This window comes from Nicotiana tabacum, chromosome 6 (genome assembly GCF_000715075.1).
Source record: "Nicotiana tabacum cultivar K326 chromosome 6, ASM71507v2, whole genome shotgun sequence".
Lineage (NCBI taxonomy): Eukaryota > Viridiplantae > Streptophyta > Magnoliopsida > Solanales > Solanaceae > Nicotiana > Nicotiana tabacum.
In genome coordinates, this window is record NC_134085.1 from 113,234,107 (window position 1) to 113,247,666 (window position 13,560).

The 13,560-nt window shown below is 35.5% G+C and overlaps 1 protein-coding gene across 2 annotated transcripts; it reads right to left on the minus strand.

The window, feature by feature from the left end:
- Window positions 1-484: 484 nt before the first annotated feature.
- Window positions 485-4,386, minus strand: LOC107812897 (O-fucosyltransferase 20). Of its 2 annotated transcripts, XR_001654201.2 has the most exons (7): window positions 3,656-4,386; window positions 3,375-3,543; window positions 2,464-2,553; window positions 1,961-2,244; window positions 1,615-1,873; window positions 1,103-1,508; window positions 485-690 (listed from the first exon to the last, which is right to left on the minus strand). XR_001654201.2 is itself a non-coding variant. In XM_016638077.2 (6 exons), the coding sequence occupies exons 1-6, from the start codon at window positions 4,246-4,248 to the stop codon at window positions 1,278-1,280; spliced, it is 1,626 nt and encodes a 541-aa protein (XP_016493563.1). In that variant the 5' UTR covers window positions 4,249-4,386; the 3' UTR covers window positions 775-1,277. The 2 variants fall into 2 exon arrangements, 1 of the variants encoding a protein (XP_016493563.1); XM_016638077.2 differs by lacking the exon at window positions 485-690 and having other exon boundaries at window positions 775-1,508.
- Between the last annotated feature and the right edge of the window lie 9,174 nt (window positions 4,387-13,560).

Below are 13,560 nucleotides of genomic sequence, written 5' to 3' on the forward strand. Positions count from 1 at the left end.
CGTCAGAGGTCTTATAATAGGTAGCTTTAGAAGCATAACTACGACTGTAGCCTAGAACAGGCAGAATAAAAATAATGCAGAGAATAGTATAAACATGGTTCACAGGATGGCCATGCCTTTTTGCTCACTAGAAGATGAAATTTAAATGGATGATGAAAATGCAGGTATGAGAAAAGAAATATTCAAAGTACCATATGGTTTTGGCTTCTGACCCAAATATAAAAGTTTGGATCAGACATGTTTTGTGCATTGCTGATGAAAAAACATGTTGCTAATTAATTGTATGCATTCCTCCTCCAACAACCGAAGCTGACAGAATGATCTGGAAAAGAAGACAATATTGGCAACTGTTGTGTCAGCTCCTGTACTCAAGCGCCCTCTGGCAATGGAACTTACATGGAAATTTAAGGCTCCACTCAAATTCATCGGTTTTGTTTGAAAAGCATTGCACAATGGTTATATGACAAAGAGGTTACACCTTATGCAATAGACGTTACCTTTGCTCCGGTAACTCAATAGACATCATTTTTCTTTTTGAACTGTCCCATAGCTACTCAACTTCCTATCTATGTTTGCCTGGTGATCTAACCAGCAGCTGTCTAGGAAGGAAGATAGGAAACATAGAACACAATACCTGCTTGTATGCTATGGACAAGCTGGAAAACTACCGGTGTTTTGATGATAGTGCATCTGCAATATATACACAAGGATGCACACCTGTTAGCTTTTCGGACTAACTAACAAGATGTATATAACTTAAGACATACTGCATGGAGTCAATTATTAAAGTTTGATTATTTATCATAAAAAGGTTTTCGATTTGTCTTCCGCAAAAAATAAATGTACAAGTACCTCCAAAATTTGTACGATTTTGTACATATATTGCATATACATAGACTGGTGGATTACATAGATGTGTAAAGAATGAATTGAATAAAATGACATGTTCTTTCGCTAAACTAATAATTCATCTTTGCCTAGCTCCCCAACTTCAAAAGAATATGACGTGCAAAAAATAATTAGCAAGAAAGAATATGAAGCTGTATGTGTTGTTGCTTTTGAATCAGAGTAACCTTCTACATCCGCATCTAATTGTTACTACCTCTGCCTTAGGCCCTCCTTCCGAACAGTGTTGCACCTGAGAAAGCCCTCTTTGTGGAATGTAAGAGACTATATCTTAAGGGAGGGCTAATCCCACAGATGCAGTGATGCTCCTGATTCACATTGTCAACGATTCTTATATCATCGCTAAATTGTCTGGTTAGTACGAAAGGAGTTTACACGGAGGAATGGATAGTAGTAGTGTTGCACATGCATTCTGGGACAGGGTACTTTGTAACATCCCTTCCTGTCTTCCTGAGTTCCGGCTGACCTAACGAATCTTTGTGCAAATCCAGTATAATTCTGTTGAACTCTGTCTCAGAGAGAGATGAGTTAAGAAAATGTGGGAGCATCTGTCTCTTGTTAGGAGTGATAGTCTTTTTGTGCCCTGCGTAGGCCCTGTGTCCCTGTTGCAAAAAACAACCACAATCAACGATAATAAAGGAAGCTCATAATAACACGGGACTAATGTTCTGAACTAATAGCAAGAAACATATAGACTGGAGGCAGTACCTGAATGGCATGGCCCATGTTTCCACCATGAGATGGCATGAAAACGTCGCTGTTCTCCGACACTATGTAGTCAATAGCAGCCATAAGTGATGCTTTCTTTGCAAATGGTTCAAGCTCCCCAGTCAAAGCAAGATCCTCTTTGTTATAGAAATGTGGAAATTCCTTGGTCAATGGCTGCAGGGCTTCTTTCCCACCCAACGGAATTCCACCAGCCCAATATATTCTAGCACCCTTTGGAGCTCCCAGAGCCTTGATCAACCTAAACAAGAGATTGCAAATTTGTTAATATCAGAAACATTTTCAAAGTGCTTCAACAGAACACTTTCTCATGAAGTTTGACACTTACCTTGCAACTTCCAATGCGTTCAAGGGGCAGAGACCAGCAAGCTTCCTGTCATGGTAGGTCATGTTTGACCTTGAAGTTAAGAGGTCAGGTCTGTGCTTCCGCTCATTGTTTATCATTTCATCATACTCGTGACTTAAACCAGGAAGACATCCAGTCCTCACCCACACGTCCTTCTCCATTCGCAAATGAAGAGCAAGATATGGTCCCTTGCTCCTCATCCTCTCTGTAAGTTTGTTACCAAGCTCTAAGATCGATGGGTTAAACCTCAAAGCATGAAAAGCTACCTACAAGTTCACAGAGGATTAAATTAGAAGGTGCCACATTTTTAGAATTATTGCCACAGAAAAAGCTAGGTGGAGCATCCAGAATAAATCGCCATTTGCTTGTTACTCCTATATAAACTAGTTAAGGAGCAAGTTTCACAAAACTTTCAGAAAGCTTGTGTCCCATAATACACTAGAATAACACACATTTAACCATAGAATAATGAAATTTTAGTTTACCTTGCCACGAAGTTTCTGAAGATCGGATGGTAGATCCTTAGATAGCCTTGAGTCAAGACCTCGCAAAAGAAGAACTCCATCCCTTCTAAGCTGCAGCAAGATCAAACAAAACTGTAAGTACAAGAACCTTCGGCATCTTCTAGAAACAATAGACAACTTGTTTACAATCACCTTTCACTAGATATTTCAGTTAGACAAACCAAACTAATGAATGAAGTTATACACCAATGAAATATCCTTTTCAACTAGCCTAAGATTCTTCTTTTTGGTTAAATACTAACCTGTGGTGTTAGGGTAGGTGTTGTATTAAGCAAAAGAGAACAGCAGGGGACTAGACGGCTAGACCTTACCTCAGAATACAACACAAGAATGGAAAACCAATCCCTTCTTAACTAGCCTAAGATTTGAAGTAGTATTTATATCTTAATTTTCCAGGCATTTATGATCGGTGCAAGAGTATAAAGACTTGTCTCTAGCTATCGTAGAGTTTTTTTTGGTTTTCTACCTAGTGTCTCGTACCCGCATTGGGACCTGACTAAATCTGGATTCGCGCCGGGAAGTCCCATAGGGATTAAAGTGCTCCCGAAAGTGGCGACTCCATACCCAGGGCACGAACCCGAGACCTCTAGTTAAGGATGAAGGAATACTTACTAGTCCACCGCAACCCTTGTTGGTAGCTGTCGTAGAGTTAATTCTAAGACTTTGCACAGCCAACTAAAAAAGTACAAGTTGAATGACTGTTAAAGATCAAACTTTGGAATACACCAAAGCTTAAAGCACTCTCCAATTATTGCTAACATATAGCAACATGGACTTACTAAAAACCATTGATCATGCACTGAACAGAGCTAAGATACCAACAAAAATAAAAAGAGAAAAATCTTTCCGTACCACCATCAACTTTTTCTCACCTTTCTGGTATAATGTGAGCGTATCCATTGAGGGGAAGCATGGAGAGGAGTGTGTTTCTCCTCCACTGGCCTTGTCATAACATGTATAGACGGAAGCGATGAAACTATTCGCACGTCATTTGCCAAAACTTTTTTGAAATGATCCATGTCAAAAATATCAGAAAACTCACTGCAACCACACAAAAAAAAAACAAGCAAAAACAGACCATACATTAAGAAATTTAGAAAAAAACAAAATCGATTTCTGGAAGAATACACAGAAATTAGTTGAAAGAAGAAACCTTTCATCACCCCAAATAGGATTGACTTGGAAAATGGGAACAACTAAAGCAGCACCAAGAATTCTTGCAATGACAACAGCATCAACAATCTGATTTCTCTGCTGATTCATTCCCCCAGAAACTACTACCATTAGATACTTATTCCTATCCTTCAAAATCTCCACGCTTACCTTTCTGTACTCTGCACTAAAATCCAAACAAGGCCTGTAACCCAACCCATCAGGTTGCTTCCAGAACTCACTACTCTTTTCATTCACTATACTTTTTTCATTCACAGCAGCAATACTGAGCTGAGGGGCAGCAGAGATTTGACCCTTTTCTTGAGAAATGGAACATGGGTATTGTGAGAAAGGATCAAAGTTGAGCCACATATTTAACAATATCCCAGCAAAAGCAAAGAGAAAAAGCAAGAAAATCCAGAATCTTGGATTAGTGAGCAAAAGCTTCAACTTGGAAGGATCACTAGTCTTTGTCTTTTTCTTGGGAGCTTCTTCTAGTAGAGTTTGAAGAGCTGAAGAAGGAAGTGAATTAATTATCTGAGATGGCACTGCAATGTAACATTGATGCTGCTTGTTGCTCTTTGATACACCCATCCCAAAATACACAGACAAGATTGTGAACTCTTGATATATTAAGACAAGATTTTCTCAGAGCTTTCTTGGAAAGTTTCCAGAGAAAGAAAATGGGCAAGTAGAAAGAGAAAATGGGTAGCTGGAAAGCTAGAAAGAAGGACGGCAGGAACAAATGCGCGTTTAGTATTGGAAGTGAAAAAAGGGCAGAGTCAGAAGAAGGTAGGCGTGTAGTGTCAGATGGCTTTTGTTTTCTTTCCTACTTTGCTTTTTTTTTTTTTTTTTTTTCACTTTGGTAAACTAAGGGCCGTTTGGCCATAAAAACATTTCATTTTTTTTTTAAAATACACTTTTTCCAGAATCAGTAATTAGCTATAAAAAAAAATTAAATTTCATTTGAAATAAAATTTCGGACTTTTTAAAAAAAATTAAAAACTCCAAAAAATTATGTTTCAAAAATTTTACTTCCAATCACTCATAAAAATTCTCAAAAAGCAACTTTAAATTATATTCATGTCCAAACAACTCTAATTTTCAAATATCGTTTTCACTTGAAAAAAAAAATCTATTTCACAATTCTTATATCCAAACGCCCACCGAAGAGTTGTGAGATTTTCAATAGTATGAGTTGATAGCTAATTTAATTAATTGTTTGGTTTGATTGAATTAGATCAACTTAAAAAAATTAAAATTAAAACTTATACAGAAAAATTTGTAAGATATAATATTTTTATACCAATATTAATCAAAATTCACATAATTTAAATGTCAATAAGCAAAATAAATCACATAAATTAAAATGAAAAGATTATAATAGAAGTGTGGATATCTAGGTGAGGCAATTATAAAGGAATATTGTTCTAACGTATGGGTTCTTGTAATAAAATAAACGCAATATAGCAAGAACTATGTAATTAACTAGGACTAATAATAGAAGAGAATGACAACACTAGAAGAAATGATTTATTTCTTCGTTTCAGAGTATGGAAAAAGTTCATCAGTGAACCTATTTATAAAAACATTTCGTTGTTACAAAACCAATCCAAAACCTATCATGAATACATAACCAATCTAAAACCTGTTTTGGATACATAACCAATTTAAAACCTGTTATGGATACATAACCAATCCAAAACCTGTTATGGGAGACATCCATCATTGCAAGTGGATGGATCCATTTGCAGGATTTATAACACTCCTCCTTGGATGTCCACTAACAAATAATGTGTCTCATTAAAACCTTACTAAGAAAAACCCAGTGGAAAAAATCTTAATGAAGGAAAAAGAGTACACATATCTTGTAATACGCATTAAGAGTTGTCTCATTAAAAACCTTACCAGAAAAACCCAAATGGAACAAAACCTTGGTTAAGGGAAAAAGAATACAACGCGTATTTCTCCCCTGTAAAAAACCTTATTTGATATCTCGGAGACGACGCATTCCAATCTTGTATCTTAACTTCTCAAATATTGATGTCGCCAATGCATTAGTGAACAAATCTGTCAAATTATCACTTGAACGAATTTGTTGAACATCTAATTCACCATTCTTTTGAAGATCATGCGTGAAAAAGAATTTTGGTGAAATATGTTTTGTTTTGTCTCCTTTAATATATCCTCCTTGTAGTTGAGCTATACATGCAACATTGTCTTCATATAATGTTATTGGGATATTCTTTCCCCATGAAAGACCACATAGCTCCTGGATATGTTGAGTTATTGATCTCAACTAAATGCATTCTCGACTCGCTTCATGAATGGCTATTATTTCTGCATGATTTGAGGAAGTAGCAACCATAGTTTGTTTTGTTGAATGACATGATATGGCAGTACCTCCACATGTAAATAAATAGCCTATTTGAGATCGACATTTACGTGGGCCAGACAAATATCCTGCGTCTGCATAAGCTATCAGTTGTGACCTAGATTCATTTGAATAAAATAATCTCATATCAATGGTCCCTCGCAGATATCTGAATAGATGCTTAATACCATTTCAGTGTCTTTGTGTTGGGGAAGAACTAAATCTTGCTAACAAGCTTACAGAAAAAGCTATATCTGGTCTAGAATTATTAGCAAGGTACATTAATGCCCCAATTGCACTAAGATATGGTTTCAGTACCTAGAAGCTCTTCATTATTTTCATGAGGACGAAATGGATCTTTATTTATATCAAGCGATCTCACAACCATCGGGGTATTCAATGGATGTGCTTTATCCATATAAAAGCGCTTCAAAATATTTTTGGTATACGTTGATTATAATTCCAAGATCTTTCATTCCTTTCATTTTGTCTTTCCAAGATCTTTCATTTCTAATTCTTTCTTCAAGCATTCTACTGCCTTTGGAAACTCTTCAGGAGTTCCAATGATATTCAAGTCATCAACATACACAGCTATTATGACAAATTCAGATCTAGATCTTTTTATAAAGACACAAGGACAAATTGGGTCATTCTTGTGTCCTTTTTTCAATAAGTATTCACTGAGGCGATTATACCACATGCGCCTTGATTTCTTCAATCCATATAAAGATTTCTGAAGCTTTATCGAATAAGTTTCCTAGGAATCTTTGCATGTTTCAGGTACTTTGAATCCTTCAGGGATTTTCAACAAAATTTCGTTGTCCAGTGAGCTATATAAATAGGCCGTGACAACATCCATAAGACGCATATCAAGTTTTTTATGAATTGCTAGACTGATAAGATATCTGAATGTGATTGCATCCACCATAAGAGAATATCTCTCCATATAATCAATGTCAGGCTGTTGCGAAAATCCTTGTGCTACAAGTCGTGCTTTATATCTTACAATTTCATTTTTCATTTTACTTTTGCACAAGAAAATATGTTTGCCTCCACTGGGGTTTATACTTTCAGGTGTTGGGACTATATGTCCAGCTTCACATTTTTCAGGTAAAGTCAATCTTGATTGCGTATTTTTCATTTTGGCCAATCATTTGTCTGTCCACATTCTATGATAGATTTGTGCTCAAGATCCTCGTCAATATTAGTAATATTGAGCGCTATATTATATCAATAATATTGTCGATGTTCATTTTATATCGGTTCTATCATCACTCAATAAAGATATAACTTATCGAGATCTCATTATTTTTAGGTACCTGAGCCTCTTTTATGAGGTCTTATAAAGTGTTATGTTGCGGTGTTCTTATAGAGCACTTGCCTTCTTATTATGACCATTTTGATCATTTGCTCCTCTCCTTCTTCAAGGAGTTTTATTTTTGAAATCGATTAGTCAATTATGCTTCATATGTGCCATAGACTCTGTCCTTCATGAACTTTATCCTCTCTTTTTTTGAAGCACTAGCGGCTAAAATATGATATTTAGCTGTGGGTCAACAAATGTGCCTAGCAATATTTTTTAAATGAATTATCACTTGAACTTCAAGTTCATGTTTTCTTGTGTGAGGATCTAGATGTACTCATAATAATTCATTTCATGTAATATTTTTTCAGCTGCCCATTTTCTCCCCCTAATGTTGGATCACCAAGACATATCCCCATCATTGTTTAGGGACTCATCTTTATGCGTTATGATAGAGCAATTAAATCATATAGCACATTCATATTTCTAGATGAAGTTTATTTGGTTCCTGGCCCTGAACCAATTATGATAGGGAGAATTTATCAATAATTTGTTGGCTAGATGCGTACAAGTGCTGCTATATATTAAATAATACATCTCATACCAAAATTTATTTTTGCGAGTTTTATTCTCATAACCAATTGGTTAGCTATAGTTGGAGGCATATAATTTCTGCTAAACCAACTTGGATTTAAACCAGCATTATCAAGATAAATCATCATAATTTACGTTCTGGAATTGTGCTCTAATAATTTGAGCAAGCAACCTTGTAAAAGCCAAACTACAAGTTGATAACAAACGCACATGTGACTATACAATAGATGCATCTATTAAAATCATATAATAGTAAATAGTCCACATGACATGTGACTGGGCCCATATATATATCATCTTTTATTCATTCAAGAAATCAAGGGATTCAGTCCCTACCTTAGCTGGTATATCATGAGAATAAGTAGCACAAGAGATTTTTTGAAGAATCTTCTATTTCTTCAATATATGCCAATGTGAATTCTCAATCATTTGCGCATCATAATTGAACCGGGATGGCCTACCGGTCATGCCAACTAATATTTGTTTCAGTAAACCTCTAGTTTACTTGTGGCATGTGATTGCCTCATCATACTTATACTTGTGTAGTACAAATAGAAGGAAAGTCGGGTAACCTTTTATATTTACCCGGTATGATTATAGTAATATGAATATATTCAACCTTCCTTTCATTTATAGTCTCAATATGCCAACCACTTTGGCTTATACATTTGAAATTCAAAAAGTTTCTTTTGAGACTTACTATAATATCAATGTCATGAATAATTTTATCCATCCGAGTAATAATAAATTAGTTCTTCTGGAGCTCTTAATTGATTTTGTACTACAAGATCTTTTGTTACACCATTCATATAGTGAATGTCTCTTTCACAAAGAAATTTATATTATAATAAATTGTCATGTTCAGAGTCATCATAAGCAAAATTATTTCTTGCTTGAATTTTGCCTTTAGTAACCTTTTATAAGGTATGTCAAAATATTTTTGATGTACCACATGTACGCGACCAATGACATATTCATGTAACCACACAATAATATTCATTATCTTTCTTCCTCTTAAACCTCCCTTAAATGTGAGTTGTGGTATGTATCCAACACGTCTTTATTCATTATACACATATTGCTACATTCACCTTCAGGAATGAGTCTGCATTCTAAATGTTTATCACAAGTCACATTCTCTTCAAGGAATAGAGTATAATCGTTGCGACGTACTTTATTTATTTTTCCATACCAATTTGATGGTAAACATTGCTTTCACCTTTTGAAGGATATATTGAGAACTCTTATTATCCTCCTTTTTATAATTACTACTATGATGACGATTATTATTTCGTTCCTTGTCACGATCACGCCAATTCACATGGCTACGGTAATTATATTGTCTTCTTTCAGACTCATCATTATTATAATTATCAATATAATGCATTGGAGCTTAAACCCAACATTTTATCTTTATCATACATCAAGACTGAAACCTAATGTCTTAAAATATCTTTCAAAATATTTAAAGAAAATATGAGGCATATAATATAGATTATCTTCACAAGCCTTTGTAGTATATAACTTCTAGTGTCAATATTTTTTGTAAGCTCTTATCCAGCTTATAATATTTATTCATATGGTGCGAATGAAATCATTAACATATTATTTGTATACACGAAAAAGTGTAGTTGTAGTTCCATTTTTTTTTATTCTGAGCATTGATTATATGACCCATGTAGTGTACATTAGTAAATGCATTAAATATGTAAAAGCTATTTAGCTCATATATTTTTGTAATGCTAACTCCGTGAAATCTCAATGAGAGAGAATAATTACTTCATCTCACGATTGGCATGTCTTCTAATCAAGACAAAAATAATTAGAAACAATAATTCGCCAATATTTTTAAACTTATAATTAATTGTGAGTACTAACTACTAAGCCACGTTTAAGGCACTTACTGTATAAATAAGCTTCAAAATAAATTATTAGTTCATAACTCATCAGTGACAAATTCAACTTCCACTTAAATAGGAGAAGCTTTAACATATAACGAAAAGTAAAAACACTGACTAACCTTCATGTGGAGATCGAATATTAGCCTGAACATAAAGAGCAAGTTTAATTGGAAGAACATAATAAATATCTTTTTGGTGCTTGTTAGATAATTTGGGGATCATAGCACACACAAATATCCAAAAACAAGAGCGAAATGAGCCAAGTATCCTTATGAACATCATTGTATTTTAATATTTTATTTGGTAGTACACATGAAACTCCGAAGAATCTCAGCTAGCTTAGCACTTCTTGGATATTTTGTAATCCAAACAATTGATTTTAGTAAAACATGACGGAAGTGGTTAGTTCATAAAGAAATATGAACAAAGCAAGAATATAATTGGAAAAAGGTGTACCTTTAGTCTTTTAGGAAGATTAATATATTGGAATTAAAGCAGCATCTCTGTACAGCTTGTGAGCCACATCAAACTTCCTCCTTCTTGTATTAAGTTTTGAGGTAGAGAAACCTAAAATTAGGTTGTAAAGTCTCGAAGAAGAAAATCAAGCTTAGCTTGGCGGCCATTTTGGAAATCTAATCTAGAGACTCGTGTTGATAACGTGTTATAAAATAAAAGTAATATAGTAAGAACTATGTATTTAACTAGGACTAATAATAGAAGAGAATGAACATTAAAAAAGAGGATTTATTTCTTTATTTCAGAGTATGAAATAAGTTCATCAGTGAACCTATTTATAGAAATATTTTGTTGCTACAAAACCAATCCAAAACCTGTTATGAATACATAACAAATCTAAAATCTGTTTTGGATATATAACCGATCTAAAACTTGTTATAAATACATAACCAATCCAAAACCTGTTCCATGGAGTAACAGTTTTCAAATTGGAAGGGCATCTGGTTTTTGTTGATTTGACCTTATTGCCCTTGGTCCACCTACCAAAGTGACACATATGGATATTTGAATATTTAGTGGTAATAAAATATTGTTTTCTGTACTTCATAATGGAGCCTTGAAATTATTTAAGTGATGGCTATGACTCTCACGAAAAAAGAATGTTTGATATGAAAGTTGGATTGTTCTTGAAGGGTTCATTTGGTTTCTGGTAATGGAAATAATAATTTCGTCATAATATTTTTATCACTATAAATTCATTTAGTTCGTAAGATAAGACTTTGAATTCCTCATATTATTGATATGTAACTAACATTATGTTTGGGGTTCGTTATAAATTTTCAAATAACTAATGCACTAACTGATCGGCGATATAAAATTTGCGTTACAAATCGATATAATTCATAGAAAAATCTATATGAAGTAATATTTTTGTCGCGTCCCCGGTTCGCGCTCCATGAACCATCGTGACGGCACCTGGTCTCTATGACTAGGTAAGCCTAAATGCGGAAAGATAAACTAATTTGCGGAAGAAAACAATTTAAAGCAGAAATAGAGTAATAAAACAGTGTTTAAAAGTGTCGCTCGACATACACAATATTAGCTCTAAAAAACTAATACATTTTTCCAAAACCCATGAATCACAAGCTACGAATATAATAAAATGCTCTAACTCCGGGATGTCTACATCAATAGAAAAGATAGAAGGGCTATCACTACAAGATAGAATGGAAAGGGACTCCTTGGTCTGTGGACGCGACAGATATATCTCGAAATCTCTGGAGCAGTCGCCTCGCCTCGCCTCAAGGGTGATAGGACTGGGTCGAAGTACCTGGATCTACACATAAAAAACATGCGCAGAAAAGGCATGAGTACACCACAGCGGTACTCAGTAAGTGCCAAGCCTAATCTCGGTCGGGTAGTGACGAAGAAAATCAGGGCCCTAATGAGATAAATAAAAATATAAGGTATGACAGAATAAGGTAAGCAGTACAGTTAAAAACTAACAATAAGAATTTAATACAGGAATATAAGGAACTCAATAACTGAAACAGAGGCAAAAACAATCACAAGAAGATACCATTCTTCACAAGGATAATAACCGGGGATCTCTCAGTATCCCAAGGATCTCTTAGTACCCTCAATATATGCCAGAGATCTCTTGGTATCCTGAGAATCTCTCGGTATCCTTAATATATGCTAGGGATCTCTTGGTATCCTTAATATACGTGCTAGGGATCTCTCGGTATCCCGAGGATCTCTTGGTATCCTCAATATATGTGCTAGGGATCTCTGAGTATCCCGCACCTCAGCTCAATCATAAATACGTGCAGGGGATCTCCCGGGATGCCGTCCCATCGTCCCAACATAATAACACACAGCAGCAACACAAAAAATACTCAAGTAAGCTCAATTTCGTACCAAGTAAACAGGTAATTCTAACTTAACATGCTTCACATAATACAATTAAGGCAGTTTAAGCAAATAAGTAATTAAGTCAATTAAACATGTTTTTTTCTAAGCTAACAACAAGTTTAAATTGCAAGTAGTATAAAACATGAAAAAGGAACACCATTGAAATTACTTAAAGAAAACCGGATTTTCAACAATTAGCTCAAGTACGCACTCGTCACCTCACGTGCAAGGCATTTCAATTACCAAATATACCAAATCCTAAGGGGAAGGTCCCCCACACAAGGTTAGGCAAGTCACTTACCTTGAACCAGCTCAAATCAATCCGAAACCACGCTCTTGCCACGAGTACTCGACTCTAAATGGCCCAAATCTATTCAATTCAATTTCATAATGTAAATAACACTTCAAGTAACTAATTCTACAAAGAATTCTAAGCTAATACGCGAAATTAGGTAAAATGAACAAAACGACCCTCGGGTCCACGTCTCAGAATCAGGTAAAATTTACATTTCCAGAATCCTCTCACTCTCACGAGTTCAGTCATACCAAAGGTACCAAAATCGAACCTCAAATCATCACTCAAAGGCCTCTAATTAGTTAAGCCCTAACCCCCAAATTAACACTGATTTTCCTTAAATTTTCATGTTTATAATGATAAAAATCACCTCAATAACGAGTTTAGGTTCCAAGAATCTTACCTCCTCGAAATCCCCTTGAATTCCCTCTCAAAAACCTCCCCAAAGCTCACTTCCTGGATGAAAATGGTGAAATAATAGCTCAAATTCGCGAAAGCAACAATTTATATGTTCTGCCCAGCAATCCCGCATCTACAGTCCATCCATCGCATCTGCGATACCGCTTTTGCGGTCACTTAAAACTTCTCCGCCGCACCTGCGACCCAGAATCCGCAGGTGCGGTACATATGCCGCTTCTGCGGTTCCTGGTCCCTTCCTCATCTGCTGCTTCTACGGCTGCATTCCGCATCTGCGGGAGTTGCACCTGCGTCCTCTCAACCGCAGATGCGGTTATGACAGCAGTCATAGCTTCAGCTGCATCTCCAAACTCCAAATCCTTCCATCAACCATCCGAAATCATCTTGAGGCTCCCAGGACCTCAACCAAAAGCACAAACAAGTCCAATACCCCTGTCCAAACTTATACTAATCCTTAAAACACCTAAAATAACATCGAAACGACGAATCAACCACGAATTCAAGCCTAAGAACTCCAAAACTCTAAAAATACGCTTTTGATCAAAAAGTCTATCAACCCTCATCCGAATGACTTGAAATTTTGTACACACGTCACATTCAACACTATGGAGCTACTCCAACTTCCGAAAATCCATTCCAACCCTCGAATCAA